This window comes from Ceratotherium simum, chromosome 3, assembly GCF_057802395.1.
Source record: "Ceratotherium simum simum isolate JZ-2026a chromosome 3, ASM5780239v1, whole genome shotgun sequence".
In the NCBI taxonomy this organism is placed as follows: domain Eukaryota; kingdom Metazoa; phylum Chordata; class Mammalia; order Perissodactyla; family Rhinocerotidae; genus Ceratotherium; species Ceratotherium simum.
This window is the reverse complement of record NC_141902.1, coordinates 47,657,497-47,676,105: the sequence shown is the minus strand read 5'-3', so window position 1 is coordinate 47,676,105 and position 18,609 is coordinate 47,657,497. Positions and strand designations below refer to the sequence as shown.

General features: G+C 46.4%; 1 protein-coding gene across 2 annotated transcripts in view; it reads left to right on the top strand.

Moving 5' to 3' along the window:
• MYO5C (myosin VC) overlaps window positions 1-18,609 on the top strand; it is a 91,842-nt gene that overhangs the window by 10,910 nt on the left and 62,323 nt on the right. Inside the window, exons 2-9 of one of the 2 annotated variants that reach the window (XM_014780727.2) lie at window positions 344-454; window positions 3,536-3,701; window positions 4,297-4,441; window positions 7,699-7,855; window positions 9,625-9,768; window positions 10,539-10,620; window positions 12,004-12,111; window positions 17,946-18,052. In XM_014780727.2, coding sequence (XP_014636213.2) covers window positions 344-454; window positions 3,536-3,701; window positions 4,297-4,441; window positions 7,699-7,855; window positions 9,625-9,768; window positions 10,539-10,620; window positions 12,004-12,111; window positions 17,946-18,052 — 1,020 coding nt within the window. Of the gene's footprint in view, window positions 1-343; window positions 455-3,535; window positions 3,702-4,296; window positions 4,442-7,698; window positions 7,856-9,624; window positions 9,769-10,538; window positions 10,621-12,003; window positions 12,112-17,945; window positions 18,053-18,609 lie in introns of those variants that run through there. The other variant, XM_087427336.1, reaches the window with a different exon arrangement.

The window sequence follows — 18,609 nt, the reverse complement described above, 5'->3', positions numbered from 1 at the left end:
CCATCAGTGGTGAACCAAATCCCTCTGCTCCAGCTTTTGTAGACAGCACTCAGATATTCCCAGTACGGGACTCACGGATTTCCTTTCCACTCCTAGGCTGTCCATTTTTCAGGTGTGTTTAGGGGGCTTTGGGGATTCTGTTTCCTGTAAATGAAGCAGCCAGGCCTGGTGCATTGCAGATACACTAAAGATTACCTCATAAGCAAAATATTAGGTAAAAGTATTCCTAATGAAGGAACTGACTCAGTGGCCAGAAACAAATCTCCCTAAGTCTAATCATCTAACGATCTGTGCTTTTATCTTTAAAGTGCTGAAATTAAGCCTGTCTTATTCTGTTGGTCAGTACAACAGGGTTTGGATTCCTGATCCCGAAGAAGTTTGGAAGTCTGCGGAAATAGCAAAGGACTACAGAGTTGGTGACAAAGTCCTGCGACTCCTGCTGGAGGATGGAACGGTGAGGGTCCTTGCTGGCTGCAGCTACCATGATGTGTCAAGGGGTAACTGGGGTCAGGGAGAAGATGCCCTGTGGGAGCAGCCCAGGGGAGGGCACATGAGGGGGCACCCCAAATGGCCAGCTGGTGCTGGGGATCCACTGATGTGTTTGTACCACTCCCCTTTCCCTCCCCCGCCCCCGCGCTGTCCTACAATGAAGACATAAAGCACCTTAAATCATCCAGGCCTCTGTAACGGGGGTCCAGATGCCGTAGACAGGTCTGTGCCCTGTGCTGCATTTCCGGGGATTCAGCATTGTTGGGAGAATGCTGAAAAGTGATTAGCCATTTTGGTTTCATGGGTCTTAGCACAAGACTGGGTGAAGATAAGAAACTTGGAGGAAAGTAGTTTGAGCCCAAGGCATAAACTGGTAGAGAAAAACATCAAGATAGGAAGAGGAAGAGAAATAGAGGAGGGAGATAGAAAATAAGAAAGGAGGGCCGGCCCAGTGGCCTGTGGTTAAGTTCGGTGTGCTCCACTTTAGTGGCCTGGGTTTGGTTCCCAGGCATGAACTTATACCACTCATTGTATGTGGCGTGACCCACATACAGAATAGGGGAAGATTGGCATGGATGTTAGCTCAGGGCGAATCTTCCTCAGGAAAAAAAAAAAAAAAGAAGAAAGGAGAGGGAGATGTGGGAGGAGAACAGAGGGAGAGAAAGTCAGTCTGTGGATGGCTAGAAACATGTAGGAATTGGGACCTCCAGGAGGGAGCATGACAGGTGATTAGGGACGTGACAGGCAGATGGGACCAGAGGCCGGGAACGCCCAGCTCTGTATGACCATATGAGGAGCCCCTGTTAGTGCTGGAGTGGCAGGGGAGAGGTGAAGGAGAAGCAGGAAGATCAGCGGTTGTTCCTGTGGTGGAGTCTGAGGGGAGGAGTTCTTTCAGAGGCTGCCTGTGCCCTTTGATTACCCGCTTCTGCAGATTTTGCCTCTGCTGTGAGTATCCGTCATGAGTCACCCTTTCCCCCCATGGCTGTAATGACATCCCATTGGAGCTGTGGCTAGGGTGACCTTATGTTTTCAGAATCAAATATCTAGATGCAGAGCTGGACAGAGGATTCGTGATCTATCTGGATGCCAGAGGTGGTTGGGGAATAGCATATGAATATTAAAATGCTGGAATTTCCAGCGTGTGTAAATAGCCTCTGTAGAGACAGGACACAGTATTTCCAATCAGACTGTCCTGGATTTGAGAGTCATTTCCTGAGATCCTGGGAAGCAGTTAAGGGCACATCCTCTAGAGTCAGACCTCTGGATTCAAATCCTGCTGCGGCCACTGTCTCAGTCTGTGACAGCAAGCCCCTCGGTTTCCTCATATGTAAAATGAAGTTAATGACCGCATGATATCACAGGGTTGCTGAAGATCAAATGAGATAATCCACGTGTGCATGTGCAAATGCAAGAGAGACATAGTGACGTGGTGAGAGGATGCTGTGTTTCCATGGAGCCTTTCCTTTCCCATCAGCAGGTCCTCGCAGCCTTTGTCGAGAACCTGCTTTGCACCATCAGCCTTCTGGTTAGGGATTAGACGGCTTTGTCTGGGGAGAAAAATCTCAGTGCAGCAGCTGCAGCTCTAGTAATATCAGCAGGGCTTCAGATGGCTACGTTCCTGGCCCTGAACCTGGCCCTGAACCGGCTGCCCCGGGAGAGGAGGGGGAGAGGCAGGTGAGATGGCAGGCAGCCAGCCTGCTCTTGAACTTAACCCTTTGTCTGTACCTCGAAGGACAAAGCCCGCTTTGTGTAGGAAAATGTCAGCTCTGCCTCCAACTGTCAATCTGATGTTCTTCACAATTTCCCCCTCCCACAAAGACTGTTGCATTTGTCTTTCTTTCTCCCTCCCTCCCTCTCTGGTTCTCTCACAGATCACACACATCACACACACACACACACGCGCGTGCACACACATGCACACAATGGCTGAAATGGAAAAGGGAGTTGGTGATTAAAAACAGATAACAGAAAAACTCAGACAGAGAAAGTAAAAATTATTTATCTGAGCAGCATTTCTCTTGGTTTTAAGTGCTCCAGTGCTGAGTGCTTGGTATAGGGTCTGTGCAGTGGGCACTGGGTGAGGGGTAGCTTGGTCACCCTGTGGAGCGGGTCCAGGACTAGGTATCGAAAGGAAGACAGTCTGGAAGGTGGAAGGGAAACAGCTTGCTGGGTGACCTTGCTCAGGTCACTTCCCCAAGCTGTGAAATGAAAGTAAGAGAAGTTAGAACAAGTGGTAATAAAGTCCATTGGTGCTCTGACATTTGGAAGGCCCAGTTGTTTGTATCAACAACCACAAGGCATGCTAACCTTGCCTTTGTTCTGCTCAGGCAGCTACTTTAGGAATATGAGGTGAAATCCAGCAGAAGAGAGGTCAGCCGGCAAGTTACTCAGCCCAGGGCTGAGGATGATGGGCACAGGCAGCCCTACAGGGGGAACACGGGCAGCTTCAGACAGGAGTCACCTGCTCTGGGGGCCTCTCCCAGAGAGACCACCACCCACATGGGCTCCTTCAGACACTTCTCACCACCAAGCATGTCTACTTCCAACAGAGATTCGGCAGCCTTAGAACTGCAAGGGAGCTTAGGTCATTGTGTCATTTTAGCAGAATCCTGTTTTCAAATGAAAACTTCCATAGCACCCAGCATCTAAACTGCATACAAGTGGAGCCCCTGTGGTAGAATCAGGGATGGAGAGCCCAGGTTTCTGCCCACATGGCTTTCCTATCATCCTTCATTGAACCCTCTGTAGCTCTGAGGACCTCTGATCTGTTCCAGCCAGTCTTTTCACAGATGAGAGAAGAGAGGCTCAGAGAGGGTGAGTAACTCACCCTAGGGCACACAGCCAATACTCTGGTCCCCTGGCTCCTACTTTGTAATAGTCAGCCTTGAAATTTATTGTCTCAATAATCAAGCTATACATAAGTTTGTTTATCAGTGTGTCAGCCATCACTATAATTAGGGAAGAGGTGTGAATAGGACAGAGGGAAGTGGTTCAGAAACACAAGCAACTTTTACTTCCAGAACTTTAATTTCATCTTTGTCCACAGGAGCTGGATTATTCCGTTGATCCAGAATCTCTGCCTCCTCTTCGGAACCCTGACATCCTCGTGGGTGAGAATGACCTCACGGCCCTCAGCTATCTGCACGAGCCTGCGGTGCTCCACAATCTCAGAATCCGCTTTGCAGAATCCAAACTCATTTATACCTACAGTGGTAAGGAGGGCGATTCTAGAAGGGCAGGAATGATTCTGAAACATAATGCCTGCTGTCTAGAGCACCCTGATTACATTTAGTATTATGTTCATATTAGAAATGTTGACCTATGTCAAAATATGTAATCACACCTAAACGTTTGCCCAAATTTCTATCTAAAAGGTACAGACATTTGATCTTCTAGAGTTTGTTATAAATACAAGTGTCTAGGTGGAGAGAATCTTCAACAACTTCAAAGTCTTCAACAAAGAACTAAGATGGGACCAAGAAAAATATATTGGATAAAGCTTGTGTTTGAGTTTCTCATTGGATTTGATAAATTTATTACTTATTTTGGGCAATGATATTATATTTACATCAAGAATTGCAAAAGCCTGACAGTTTTAGGGCATTCTTTTCTGTCATCTCACCTAACCCTCAGAGTAGCCCAGAAACGTGGGTGACATTGGCAGGGAACTGAGATCCAGAACATTAAGGGACTTGCCCAAAATCACAGTGAAGGTTTAATAAGTGGCAGAGCTGGGGTTTCTCAAAAGAACTTGGAGAAGTGAGTAACTGTAAGAATCCCATCACTGCATCTGACATCTTTTCTCAGGAATCATTTTGGTGGCCATGAATCCTTACAAGCAGTTGCCGATATATGGAGATGCCATCATCCACGCCTACAGCGGGCAGAACATGGGTGATATGGACCCGCACATATTTGCCGTGGCGGAAGAGGCATACAAGCAGATGGCCAGGTAGCCTCCTGCCAGGCGGGCCTTCCTCTTGCTCTCCCAAAGCTCCCTGCATCTGCTGGGCCCTCACAGTGGAAGGGAGACATCTGGCTCGGTCTCATTAAAAGTGACCTTCAGACCAGAGTGGGCGCTTGGTAGAGCAGACCACCTGTACCCAGTAGCAAATGACTGTTGCATGTAACTGACCTGTCTGAACCGAGTTTCCTGGGTTTTGTTCTTCTAGGCAGTCAAAAGTCTGTCCTACCAATCTGGGAATAGCAGATACTCCTCTTGCAATGTCTTTGGTTGGAAGAATGTTGATTTATTCTCCACTGTGAGATGTTTAAGCTTTTTCACCCATCCAAGGCAGCAGGATCTAATGAGAGATGACCACAGGTTTTAGCTGTAGGAGATTTGGGGTTTTATCCTAATTTTGCCACTTGTTTTTTGTATGGCTTTGTGGAGTTCTTGTTTTGTTAGCAAACGTTTATTAAAAGCCTGCTGTGAACCAGGCACTGTGCACGCATTCCCATACATCATCTTGGGTGCCCCCAGCCTAGCCTGTGATGAGGATGCCTGGGCAGTAACCTGAGATTTGAGAGTCATCCACCCAAGGTCACCCAGCACGTAAAAGGCAGAGCTGGGATTTGTGCTCAGATTTTTTGACTCCACAAGTAATGCCTTTTTCCTATAACTATCCTCTTTTGGCTTCAATGTCTTCATCTGTAAAATATGAAGAATAAAAACACCGTCTTATCTTTGTAGATCCTTTTAGTTTTGCAAAAGAACTATCAGACAGTGGTGTCCTTTGAGTCTTGTGACACCCCTGTGAAGGTCAGTTGAGCCGCCATCATTGCCCTCGTTTCACAGATGGAAGCCTGAAGCCCTGAACCTAGACCTGCTAATTATTTACTGCATAACCCTGGGCACAGTACCTGATCTCCCTCATCCTGTGTCATCATCTGTGAGCTAGATGCTCAGAGAACTCTCATTCCAAGCTCCACTGCTTATAATTAGGAAAAAATAACAGTGGCTTAAACAAGGTAGAAGTGTGTGCTTCTTTCTTGCAGAGAAGTCTGATGGGCAGTCTGGGGCTAGCATGGCACCTCTACCAAGTCATCAGGGACCCAGTGCCTTCCAGCTCCCCCATCCCTAGGGTGGGACCCTCATCCTCAGGACCAAGCTACTGCTCAGCCGTATCCTCCATATTCTAGGTGACAGAGCGTCCCAGGGCAAGAGTGTGCCCCTCCCTGTTAAGGAGACTTCCCAGAAGCCCCACAGAGCACTTCTGCTCATAGCTCATTGGCCAGGACCTATTCACATGGCCATGCCTAGCTGCAAAGGGAGGCTGGGATATGTAATCTTTTATATGAACAGCAACATTCCCGTTAAAAATTGAGGCATAGTCTGTAAGTAGGAAGGGGAGGGTGAATGTTGGGTAGAGAATTACCAATTACCAATTAATAACGAATTACCTTGGTTTCTGCTGCAGCAAGTTTCCTTCCTACCTTAAAACACCGTGGTTCTAGGATTTGCCCTGGCTCCCTGCAGGTCTCCAGGGCATCTACATGATTAGAATCCATGGCTCAGAGCCTGACGGGCCAGGGCTGCTCCTGGGCATCAGCAGTATGAGCTTATTGGAGCTGAGGGCTGAGCCCGGTTCAAGCTTGAAAAGCCAGTTTTCTCCCTGGGAGTCTGTCTCTCTAACTGTAATAGCGGAGCTGAACATAAGGCTGGCGCATACTGGACTTGCTGGTGCTAGACTGGGAGTCAGCAGAGCCTGGCTGTAGTAACCCCAGCCATTGTACCTGGCCCGGGGATGTGGGGTGTCACTCACCTCAGAGTCTGAGCTTCCCCTTTTGGACCAGGAGCTCTATCTCTAAGGCCCTCCAGCGTTCACAAGGAGGCTTTGTGCCCTGGGTCAAGTCACTTTACCTCTCTGAGTCACTGTTTTCTCATCTGTAAAGTGGATATCCATGGCATAGGATCTTTGCGAGGCTCAAATGAGAATCCTTGTAAAGTATTCACCGAGCGCCTGGCACATAAGTAGTGCAGATATGTAGAACGGCTTTATAGTAAGATTCTACCATCATCATCTTATGACGTGAAAAGTTTAATGCATTTTTAAAAATCTCTGAATTATGTAACAGAGCATGTTGGCTTACTGAGCACATATGTTCCCAAGCATATTTTGAAGAATTGCTCTCCAAATAATGTCTTTAAAATGTTTCTATATTTGGGCCGGCCCTGTGGCTTAGCGGTTAAGTGCGCGCACTCTGCTACTGGTGGCCCGGGTTCGGATCCTGGGCACGCATCGACGCACCGCTTCTCCGGCCATGCTGAGACCTTGTCCCACATACAACAACTAGAAGGATGTGCAACTATGACATACAACTATCTACGGGGGCTTTGGGGAAAAAAAAGGAGGAGGGTCGGCAATAGATGTTAGCTCAGAGCTAACGGTCTTCCTCAGCAAAAAAAGAGGAGGATTAGCATGGATATTAGCTCAGGGCTGATCTTCCTCACACACACAAAAAAAGTTTCTATATTTAAGTGGGAATATGCAGAAAAGAGTTGACATAGGCCTGAGACTGCTATCCTTGGAGTCCTGCTTGTAAGGTTGGCCATGGCTAGCCTCTGGGAACATGGATTTCAGGAAGGTTCCTACCGTTTCCTAATTGACAAGAGTGGCTCATTGCACCTGAACTTAAAGAGTCTGTGTAAATGATGTGGTTCATGCTGAACACCTGCTTTCCTTCTGTGCATCTGGAACTTTGGTACGCGCTAGGCAGAGGATGTAAAATCCCTGGGCACTGAGTCTAAAGAGCTTCCCCAGTAGACGGCATTTCACATGTGTTGTCACAGTTCGTTGATGGAGGAATTACGTGCGTCCTGTGTGACTCCACTGGGAGAGCACTCTTGCAAGTTTACTCCTGGCTCCTCTGCCCTTGGCCGCGTGTGCCTTTCCCTTTGTTGATTTGCTTTTATCCTTTAGGTGTAATAGATCTTAGCCATGAGTACAACTATGTGCTAAGTCCTGGAAGTCCTCCTCGCAGATCACTGAGCTGGGATTGCTCCGGGGGACCCTCAACACAGGGACCATAGCAGGAAACAAAGTTTTGTGTTCAGCATGATCACACAGAAAAAAAGACTAGAAGGAAATTCACTGGAATGCTAAAAACAGTTACTTTTGAGTGCATTTTTCTTAATGAGTGTATATTGGCTTTTTAATAGGAAGAAATGAACATTAAAAAAATCCTTTCATTTTTTTTTTGCTTAAGAAACAATAAGAATCAGTCAATAATTGTAAGCGGGGAGTCGGGTGCTGGAAAGACAGTGTCCGCTCGCTATGCCATGAGGTACTTTGCCACTGTCAGCAAGTCAAGCAGTAACGCCCACGTGGAGGACAAGGTTCTGGCGTCGAACCCCATAACTGAGGTGTGTACCCTGCGGGGTTGGGGAGCAGGGTCAGAGGCAGTGGTGTGTGATGATGGAGAGGTGGGTTGGGTTGCGTATGTGTTGTCCTGGCTGACTCCAGTCCCTACCCTTTAAAGACCAAAGAAGTGAGGGCAGGGAACAGCCAGGAAGTCTGTTCTCCAATGGGATTTGAAGGAGGTTGGGGCAGACATTGCTGCTTCCAAGGCTCTCCTCGTCTACTTACTGGGCTAGAAACTATCTTCAGATTTCAGGAGTCCCCTGTTCACATTTATATCCCAGGGGAAGTGTCCTCAACCACAGACAGCACTGGTGCACCTAGACCAGTAGTGTCCTCCAGCCAGCTGGTACCAACTTTCATGAGCTGATTGTTAAATATTCAGAAATTTTTTTGCAAGCTGATTGCTAAACCTTTGGTAGTTTGAAATCAGTCAGGGTGGGAGTATGTAGACCTTACAAATTGGCAAATGCCACCTATCAAGGCTCTTCCTCCTCTCCTCCCCGAGAGCTGGTTCATCAGCACACCACTGTCTGGATCAGAGGTGTGGGGAAGCCCAGCCATGAGGGCACCAGGGGTAAGGAGACAACCCTCAAGGAGGAAGGAGCGTCTGAAAGGCTCAGGGAAGGGCCCACAGGCCAACTCTGGCTGTCTCGAAAAATGAGAAGAGGATTGATTTGGAAATGTAGCAAATAATTGAGAACATTAGATTCCTAGACCTCTTCTCTCTGTTTTCTCAAATCAGAATCCTCAATGACTATTTATCAGACCACCTATTTTGTTTGAGCCACTGTGCCAGATAACAGAGGAAATAATGGAAAAGAATAAGATCCAGTCCCCAAGTTTTAAGACTCTTCTAACATAAGCATATTTTAAAGTTAAATAGAAGTATAAATCACAATCTAAGATAGCAGTAGAAGAGTTGGCAGGAGGCACTGCCCCGTTAAATGCCCAGTGGGTAAATGCGTGTGATTATTTGTTTAGGGTTGGTCTCGCCCACTAGACCGTCAGCTCCATGAAGGCAGGACCACATCTCCGTGGTTCACCTTTGCCTACCAAGCACGTGGCCCATAGCAGGTGCTCAGCCCGTATATATTGTCAGAAAGCGTGATGCCCTGGGCAGGAAGTGCACCATGTGTGCATCAGAAGGGTACTTCTAGACGGAGGGTGCTCAGGAATGGGGAGGGGACAGGCAGAGGAGAGACGGAATTTAAGAGTAGAAGTAAAAAGTAAAAATCATGCTCTGAGTGGAAGGGATGGGAGAGGGCAGTTTTTTGGTTGAGTGGAAAGTTTGAGTAGGGTAGTGGTAAGGGATGAGGATAGAAATAAATGTTGGATGACAGATGTGGACTTTTAATTGAGCATCTGTAATATTTGGGGCATGGATGAGTTGAGGCACTTTATTGTATCTCATTTAATCCTCCCAACTCTGTAAGATGCATCTTATTCCCATATTACAGGTAAAGAAGTTGAGAGTTGGAAAGATGAAATCACTTTTCTAGCATCACACAGATAGTAAAAAAGGAACCAAGGGCTGTCTAACTTCGGAACCCATGCTCTTCCTGATCCTGCTCAGTGTCTCCCAGCAAGCTTGAGAAGAGCCTTGATTGGCAGGCTCAGGAAGTGTCATGTCCCCTGTAAACCTTGGGCTGCTTTCCCATGCCCCTGACCTCCCCCCAGCACACAGGATTGGCTTTTACTAAAACTGCTCCACTCATGTTGATGCAAAGAAATTTTTATTGTTGTTATTTCAAGAGAGTCCTCTGTTTTATAGGCTGTTGGAAATGCCAAGACCACCCGCAATGACAACAGTAGTCGGTTTGGGAAATACACAGAAATCAGTTTTGATGAGAAAAATCAAATTATAGGAGCCAACATGAGAACTTACCTGCTGGAGAAATCCAGAGTTGTCTTTCAAGTAAGGATAAAAATATCAGTTAAATTTCCTTTTTCTCAACTTTTTAAGTACTGTTTACATTTATATACTCATTAGACAACCTGCGTTGTTCTGTGACTTGAAGAATAGTTTCCTCTTTCATTTGCAGTTTGGGTTATTTTTGTCTGTTTCTTAAAAACAAAAAATTGATGACAATAGCGGAGTTATATGACTCCACTGAGGCAAGAGATTACAGCTTTCAATTTTGGGCACTTACAAGATCCTTTGAGTTTAACAGTCAAGTTTATCTTTCTAGAACACAAAAACTGCTTAAAACAGACAAAGCTGTTAGACTGACTGCTTTCCTGTCAGGAAAGGAATGGGATTAGAGCCAGTGAGGGGACAAAAGAGAAAGGCTCTTTTGTCAGTAAAATGGAGAAAATTCTTATAGTTTTGGCCCAGAGGAAGTAACAGTAAACCTTGTATTGTGGGGAGTTTGTTAAAAATTTCACGAAGTATGAATTACATTATTCCCATTTTGTAGAATGTTTTCATTTCATGACATTTTCCCTGTGGTGGTTATTTGGAAGGTGACCTTGGGCCATCAGTTCTCCCTCTGTGGGAGGAAGGGCCTCCCTGTGAGCCAGCAGAGGGGGACAGGTTGGGTCACAGCATTACTGACCACAGCAAAACACGTGTAAATGTCAGGGTCCGTGAGAGCAGAGCTGTCAATCCAGATTAACCGTTTACTCTGTTTAAAACCTGACATGTAAAGGGTTGGTATAATTTCAGGACTTTTCTTTATTTTACAGTCGGAAAATGAACGAAATTACCACATTTTCTATCAGCTTTGTGCGTCTGCACAGCAGTCGGAATTTAAGCATCTTAAATTGGGTACGTGATGGGTGGTGTGTGGAAGAGTCTCTCTTTTATGTAGCGGTTTAAATTCTAGGTTAATTTCTTCTTATAATAATATCACTTTTTTAAAAAAGTGATAGAAGATCTTTGGGTTTTGGGGTGGAATTGATGCCTCTAACTAAGGAGATAGATTAGGGCTGAGGGTGGGGTGGGTTTAGGAGGGGGGAAGCCCTTCAACCATAGGGCTCTTTTCAAAGCTCATGGGTGATTGTGGTAATCCAGCTAGAACCACCTGAAAAAGGCCTTCCTGACACTGGAACTTCCTGCTGTAAGTCCCTAGACTTTTTATCTGAACTTTAGAAACTCCGTTTCTAAACGGAATTTAGAAAAACTCCGTTTTTCTAACACGTGTGACATATTTCCTTGTCTTCTGAGACAGAGTACCTCTATCATAATTTGAACTTCCTTCATGACTCACGGTCATTATTGTTTGTAGTCATAATTAATTACACTTCAGGGAGGGCTGAGATGTAGAGCTATTTGTCCCTTAGTGCAAACAGCCCAACTCCTGTGCTATCTCTGCTCTCCTGTCCAGGTTGTTTGTGCTGAGTTGGTGGGTAGGATTGTCAGAGGTAAATTCTAGTGTGTTGGAGTTGAACACCCACTCCGTAACCTTGGAGAAGTTGCTTGCCCTTATGAGCTTTCTGAGGGGTCACCTACTATTCAAATATTACATGTACATTTAGTCATTATCTTGATTGTGGTGATGCTTTTATAAGGGTATACGTATATCAAAACTCCTCAAATTGTACATCTTTTAAGATTTTATTTATTTATTTATTTTTCCCCGCAAAGCCCCAGTAGATAGTTGTGTGTCATAGCTGCACATCCCTCTAGTTGCTGTATGTGGGACGCGGCCTCAGCATGGCCGGAGAAGTGGCGCGTCGGTGCTTGCCCGGGATCCGAACCTGGGCCGCCAGCAGCGGAGCGCGCGCACTTAACCGCTAAGCCACGGGGCCGGCCCCTCAAATTGTACATCTTAATTATGTGCAATTTATCGTGCATTCAGTAAACCTCAGTAAAAATATCTAGGACGCAGAAGTTTGTATAGAAATTTGACACAGAAAGCTGTATAAAATTGTTAGGTGTGGGAACAAAAACCATAAGCTTTGGAGTCAGACAGGCCCGTGTTGAAATTCTTGCCCTGCCATCAGCTGTGGGACCTGGAGCAGGTCACTTCACTTTTTTGAGCCTCAGCTTCTGTGTCTGTAATGTAGAATTCTAAGGAATAAAGGGAATAACGTGTGTAAAGTGCTTAAGGTAGTACATTCAGTGTGTGAATATACTACCTTTGTGCTTTTGATAAACATGTATGTCCAAATTTCTGTGTTACGGACATAATTTTACTTTTGGTTTCAGGGAGTGCGGAGGAATTTAATTATACAAGAATGGGAGGCAGTACTGTCATTGAGGGCGTGAATGACAGAGCCGACATGGTGGAGACTCAGAAGACCTTCACACTACTGGGTAAGTGAAAATGTCCTATCCAAGATGTGGCCATTTTCTCTTTTAAAAAGGCACGGCTGCCCAGCTTGCGTGTGTTCTGGAGATTCCTGATAAATGCTAGCTTTAGGATGAGCCACTCAGAACATGTTTGGAGGCCATGTGGTCAAGACGGTGCTTTTCCCTAAAAGATCTAGAAATCAACTCCTTTGCCCTCAGGCTCGTTGGCTTGCTGTGAGAGGCATGGGCTGTAAGCCCTCTGGATGCTCATAAGCTCTTCTGGGCCGACTGTAGAGAAGGCTGGTGAAAGCCTAGGTCCGAATCAGTCCAGAAGTGTAGTGACCCTATTTGGCCTTCACAGGTATCCTGATGATGATGACAAAATAGCAGACACTTATATGGAGCTTACTGTGTGCCAGGCACCATCCTAAGCACTTTATTACCCTTATTAACTGGTTTAAACCTTACAAGTACCTTATGAGGTGGACGCTGGTATTTCCCCCCATTTTACAATAGGGAAACCGAGGCACGGAGATGGTAAGTGATTTACCCAAGGTCGCCTGGCTATTATGGAGCAGAACTGGAATTTACACTCAAGGTCTTAAAACATCTCATTTTTATACAGAATACCAAACCTTGATTGCTCAGACGCTGACACAGGTGAAGCAGAAATCTTCCTAGTCTTTCTCCACCTTACCTTTCTCACGGTGGAGCTCATGTTTCGGAAGACTGTCAGCCAATGGCACTTATAAAAATAGTCATTCTCTTTCCTATTTTGTATTAGTCTAGACATCTACATGTAACTACCAGTCAAAGCTTTGGATCAATGTGAGATGATGAGCCATTTTTACAGCTTACAGAAAATATTCATCTCAGACCTAGTGGTTTTCATTGTTGTGGCCTGGTTGACTATATTTGAATGTAAAAGGCAAAGAATTTGAAGTTAAATATGTCAGAGTAATAGGCAAGATGAGCACAATTGGATAATTAAGAATGAAAATGAGGTGGTTTCCTAAGCAAAATTACCATCAGCTTCTGCCCCTTCAAAAGTGCTTCAAGGAGAACAGCAATTTAAACATTTTATAATAATGAGATAAACACTTTTGTGACTGATTAACAGTTTCTTAAAATAATTATAGTTGTAATTTCAATCTTTGCATAACATACTCCGTTGAGAGGAAAAGCGGTATATGGGGATGGAACAGGCAGCCTCGCTCTGGCAGGGCTCGCAGGGGCCTTGGTCCACGTGCCCTGTCCTTCCTTCCCACCTCCACCCCCCTGGATACTCCCTCCCACTTCTGGAATGTCCTCCTCACAGCGAAATGATATAGGGGAAATAGAGTAGATTTGGGGATCAAATAAACATGAATTCAAAACCTGATTGACATAACTCTAAGGAGGTTACCCTCTCTGCGACTCAGTTTCCTCATTTGCAGAATGGCCATATTCCTTACCCACAGGGCTCTCATGACGACTGGTAGGGAAATGTATGTGAACCGGGCCAGGCACGTAACAGGTGCTTGCTAAATATTACTGTCTGTCTTCTGTCTCTCTCTCTATTCCCTGTTGTCCAAGCCCTAACCATCCTTTGAGCAAAACCCTCCCCTCCTCCATGAAACCTTCTCTGATTATCAGAGATCAGCAGGAGCTGATTTCCACTGTATCACACAAATGGGGTCTTCACAAATGTCCACGCCAGCAGGGCCCAGACTAGGGTGAGGCAAGAGAGGGGACTAGGTCGCAAAATTGAAGGAGGCACTCACGTGCTCACTCGCAGGGTGGTGCAAGTGCAGGGTTTGCCGTGGGCACCTAGCTGCCTCACCCTGTCCTGGCCCTGCATACCAGGCCTAGATATATTAGACAAGGCTCCCCAAAGCTTTGGAGACAAAGTACAGCAATCTACTGCCTCCCAGTGCTATTAAGGTGATGGCTGCCCGCTGTGCTGTGTGAAGTGGGTGGGGTGGAAAGAGGTTGGGACAGTCCCTCATCTCTCCTTCTAGAGAGCTATCTCAGTGCATGACTGGGCGTGGCTGGCAGGATGCCAGGACTACATGGAATCTACACCCGCTTACTTTCCACCAAGCCAGTTATTTAAAGATGCTACCCCGATGATCTCTTTCTTCTGGGATTTCCTGTGCGTTGGCCATTAAACTTCGCAATTTAATGGTTACTTAATTATCTGTTGCCATGTATTTGCTTCATTTTTTTCATGTGTCATAAGATCGGTCTGTGGCCTTGCACAGGTCAGTTATCTCTGGGCATCAGTTTCCCCATCTGTATACTGGGGTAATAATGAAAATATTCAGTTGTTCCAATTATCTATTGCTGTTCCCCAAATCTTAGTGGCTTAAAATGACAATTTATTATTATCCCTTGTGATTCTGGGTTGACTGGGCTTCGCTGGGCACTTCTCACTTGGGGACTCTCATACGATGGTGGCAGGGGCTGGATCCTCTGAAGGCTTCTTCTCTCGCATGGGCTGGGAAGGCTAGAACTACCCGGGGTTGGGTGGGCGTCTCTGTCTCCACACGGACTTCCTCACAGGACGCTGATGTCAGGGTGGAGGGACTGCACATGTTGTGGCTAGCTTCTCCCAGAGCCAGTTCCAACAGGCTCAGGTGGACTCCGAGGGGCTTTTTATGAACCAGATTCAGAAGTAACACAGCATCACCACCACTGTGTGCTAATGGTCAAAAGCAAGTCATAGGGCCGGCTCAGACTCGTGACTCATGAGGAGGAGCTAGGCAGAGCATGAACACTGGCGGGGGCTGGTGGGGGACACTGGGGCTGTCTTTGGAGAGTAGCCACCACAGTAGCTGTTAAGGATGTTGTGAGGATTAAGAGATAATGTCTCAAATGGTTTATGAGCTGTAGCATGCTGTATCAGTGTGAGAGATCAGTACACATTTAATGAAAGCATGACCTCACTGCCTGAATCACTAAAAAATGTCCTAGACCAGGCGTCAGCAGATTGCAGCCTGTTTTTGTAAATAAAGTTTTATTGGAACACAGACAGGCTCGTTTGTTTAAGCATGGTCTATGGCTCCTTTCATGCTACAGTGGCCGAGTTGAGTAATTGTGACATAGACTATACAGCCTGCAAAGCCTAATAAGAAAACATTTGCTGACCCTTGTCCTGGATGATAGAGTGAGCACAGTTGATGAGTTCCTTAGAGTTTTCTTGCACTATGTGAAAAGACTTGTGGGTGGAGTTCATGAAGCCATCTCAATGTCATCCCAGTGTATCTAAACATGGAAGTCCCCTGATGACCCCGTGCCAGGCAAAGGAGAAGATTGAGCAGACTCCGGGGTTCTGTACTGTCGTGGAGTGGATTTACCCGTGGAACCAGCTGACCTCGCTGTAACTTTGTGATTGACATCATCCTGCACTCCCCCCAGCCCCAACCAGTGATTTCATGCTGTGTGTTGATTTCATGATCTCTAAAACAGTATATGCCGTCCAGAACAGTAGCCAACAGCCACTTGTGACTGTTTACATTTCACTTTAATTACAATTAAATAAAATAAAAAATTCAGTTCTCAGTTGCCCTAGGCACATTTCAAGTGCTCCTAACAACATGTGCCTAATAGCTACTGGATTGTACAGCACAGACACAGTGTGTCTCCATCACCACGGAGAGCTCTGTCCAACAGCGTGTCTCCTAACAGTGTGATGCTTGTTTATACTGCTTGTCTGTTGACTGTGTCTTCTTGTTTGTGTCTCCGTGTTATCTTTCTTAGATGCAGATCTCCTCAGGGGCAGACTGCTTAACTTGAATCGTGCATAGGCTTATAACACACTTGGGCAGGTCACCCTTTTTAAAAACGTAATTGCTAAATCACTACTTGTTGGTGGATCCATCTATTGCTGTGGTTTGTTATGGAGACGGTATAGAGAAATGGGCAAGGTTAGCAGTGAGGTCATCTAGTTCAGTACACAGATCCACTTCACAACACGCCCAGTAAACAGACCTCTGTGGCCTGCTCGCACTTCCCCTTTGCCTGGCACGGGGTCGTCAGGGGATCTCCACGTTTAGACACAGTGGGGTCAGCCAGGATGGCTCCATGAACTCCACGGGCCTTTCACATATTGTAGTGGTCACTGGCATTAAACTGCTTAGATATGACATACCCAGTGTGACCTCAGGCAAGTTCCCTAACCCTTCTGTGCCTTAGTTCCCCCCTCTGGGAAATGGGAACCTGTCATTTATCATGGTGGCGGCCTGGGGGGTTCTTTCTGTTAGAGGCATCTGCTTCAAATGGAGGTGTTAGCTCCAAAGGCCTGAGCTGGATGGAGTCTTCCACATATTTTTGGTTTGAAATCTTTGGTGACTTTGATTTGGTTTAATCTTTGAAGTAGAGAGGACTCTCTAGGTTTTGAAATTATTTAAGAACATGACCTAGCTGCTACTGAAATTTTCCAGGTGTCCTCAGGTGAGAAGCAGTAGGTGGCCACAGCCGCTCTTATTTGGCATTTAGGGCCCACTCCTTTTGTGCTTGGAGGGAGAGAGGGGGAATCGGGGTCTCCATTCCAGCTGCCATTCTGGTGCGGACCCGCGTGGATACCGCATGAGTGAGCCTGCCCCACCTGCCTGAGTGTGTCTCCATGCGCCTCGACTCGCTGCAGTGCTGTTACTACCGCCTAGTGCTTACCTGCACCACCCCACTCCCGCAATGGGATCCGGACCTCGCAGAGCCCTGCTCACAGCTGGCAGGTTCTCTGTTGCGATTTATGGGGACTTGCACACAAAGTCCTTCCTAGTAGCTGTTTTGGTTTATTTTCTGCTCCAGGAAATGTGCTAATCCCGTCACGATGACCGAATATGTTGTGTATTCATAATTTATATTCTGCTTACATCAGTCAGGGTCCCAACAGGAAACATGGGGCACACTCAAATTAGGATTTGGGGGTTTATTTATGAACAAACAACTACAAAGATGTGGATGGGTCTAGGGGACCCACGAGGGGCAGTCGGGGACTGAGTACAGCAGCAGAGCTGTTCACTGCTCTTTCCCTCCGGGCATAGGCGTGTTACTGGAGCCTGAAAGGAGGGTTGGGGAAGACAGACCCAGAACCTCTGTCCTCTTGCTCTCTGACCTCCTCCACGTTCCCCATTGGTCAAACCCAGCCAGAGGCCAGAGGGCATGAGAGCCCATTGCCTTGATCCATGTCAGCCTCCTGGGGCAGAGAGCAGGGTGCAGAGCTGGGGCAAATGGAACCCACCTAGCACCCCACCATAAAAAGAATTCAGGGGGCTGGCCCGGTGGTGTAGTGGTTAAGTGTGTGTGCTTTGGTGGCCTGGGGTTCGCAGGTTCGGATCCCAGGCGTGGACATATGCACCACTCATCAAGCCATGCTGTGGTGGCATCCCACATGTGAAGTAGAGGAAGATGGGCATGGATGTTAGCCCAGGGCCAATCTTCCTCAGCAAAAAGAGGAGGATTGGCAATGGATGTTAGCTCAGGGCTAATCTTCCTCAATCAATCAATAATTCAGGGAGCTTATGAGCAAAAAAGAAAAAAATTAGAGAGAGTACATAGAATACATGAGAGCTCATTTTCTCAGGAACTTCACATAAAATGATGAATTACTTGGCTATTATTTTTTGTGTTGAACTTCCTGGTAGCCATGGCAAAAGTGGAAACCTGGTGGGTTGTAGAGTTCACGTTGTGTGTCTGCAGAAATCAAACTAGAAGGATAGTGAACCACGTTCTCCCTGGGGTCAACTTCACATTCCCTGTCCCAGCTCTTGGCACTGGTGCTACTAGAGTGTCTTGAAAGAATTCAGGTGCTTATCTTACTAGTGATTAAGAGAAGAAATGCAATATTCCTAATTTGGGAAAATTTTTGTTTTCAGGTTTCAAGGAGGATTTTCAGATGGATGTTTTTAAGATCCTGGCAGCCATCCTACATCTGGGCAATGTGCAGATCACAGCAGTGGGCAACGAGAGATCCTTAGTTAATGTAAGATACTTGTTTGTGTCACTCTTCCTGTGTTTGGAGGCTCATCAGCAATCATGGTTACCCTGCTTTTGCGTTTTAGCACCAGACACATTGGGCCTACCGTGGAGACCAGACCAAGGAAGCAAGGGTTTCCATGGGTTAACTTCAAAGAGGAAAGCCTCTTCGCCTTGCAATAGTAGAAGAGGGAGGGAGTGCATTCTCGGTTTGTTTTTCTTTTATTCAACAAATATTTATTGAGTACCTACTCTGTGCTAGGTGCTGTTGTAGGCTCTGGGGAAACAACAGTGAAGAAAACAGAACAAGAAGCCCTTCTTCTGATCTTATAAGCTTATGATCTGGGGCAGGACAGAAGAGGGAAGGAGACATGGTAAACAAATATAGGCTCTGGCAGCTGGTGATGGCTGTTAAAAAGGAAAATTAAGCAGTGTACAGGTGGAGAGGGGCTATGCCTTTTATATAGGGCAGAGCAAGCCTTTCTGATAAGGTGGCAGTGGCAGAGGCCTGAAGGAGATGAGGAAGGGAATCATGCCTGTATCTGGGGGAAGAACATTCGAAGT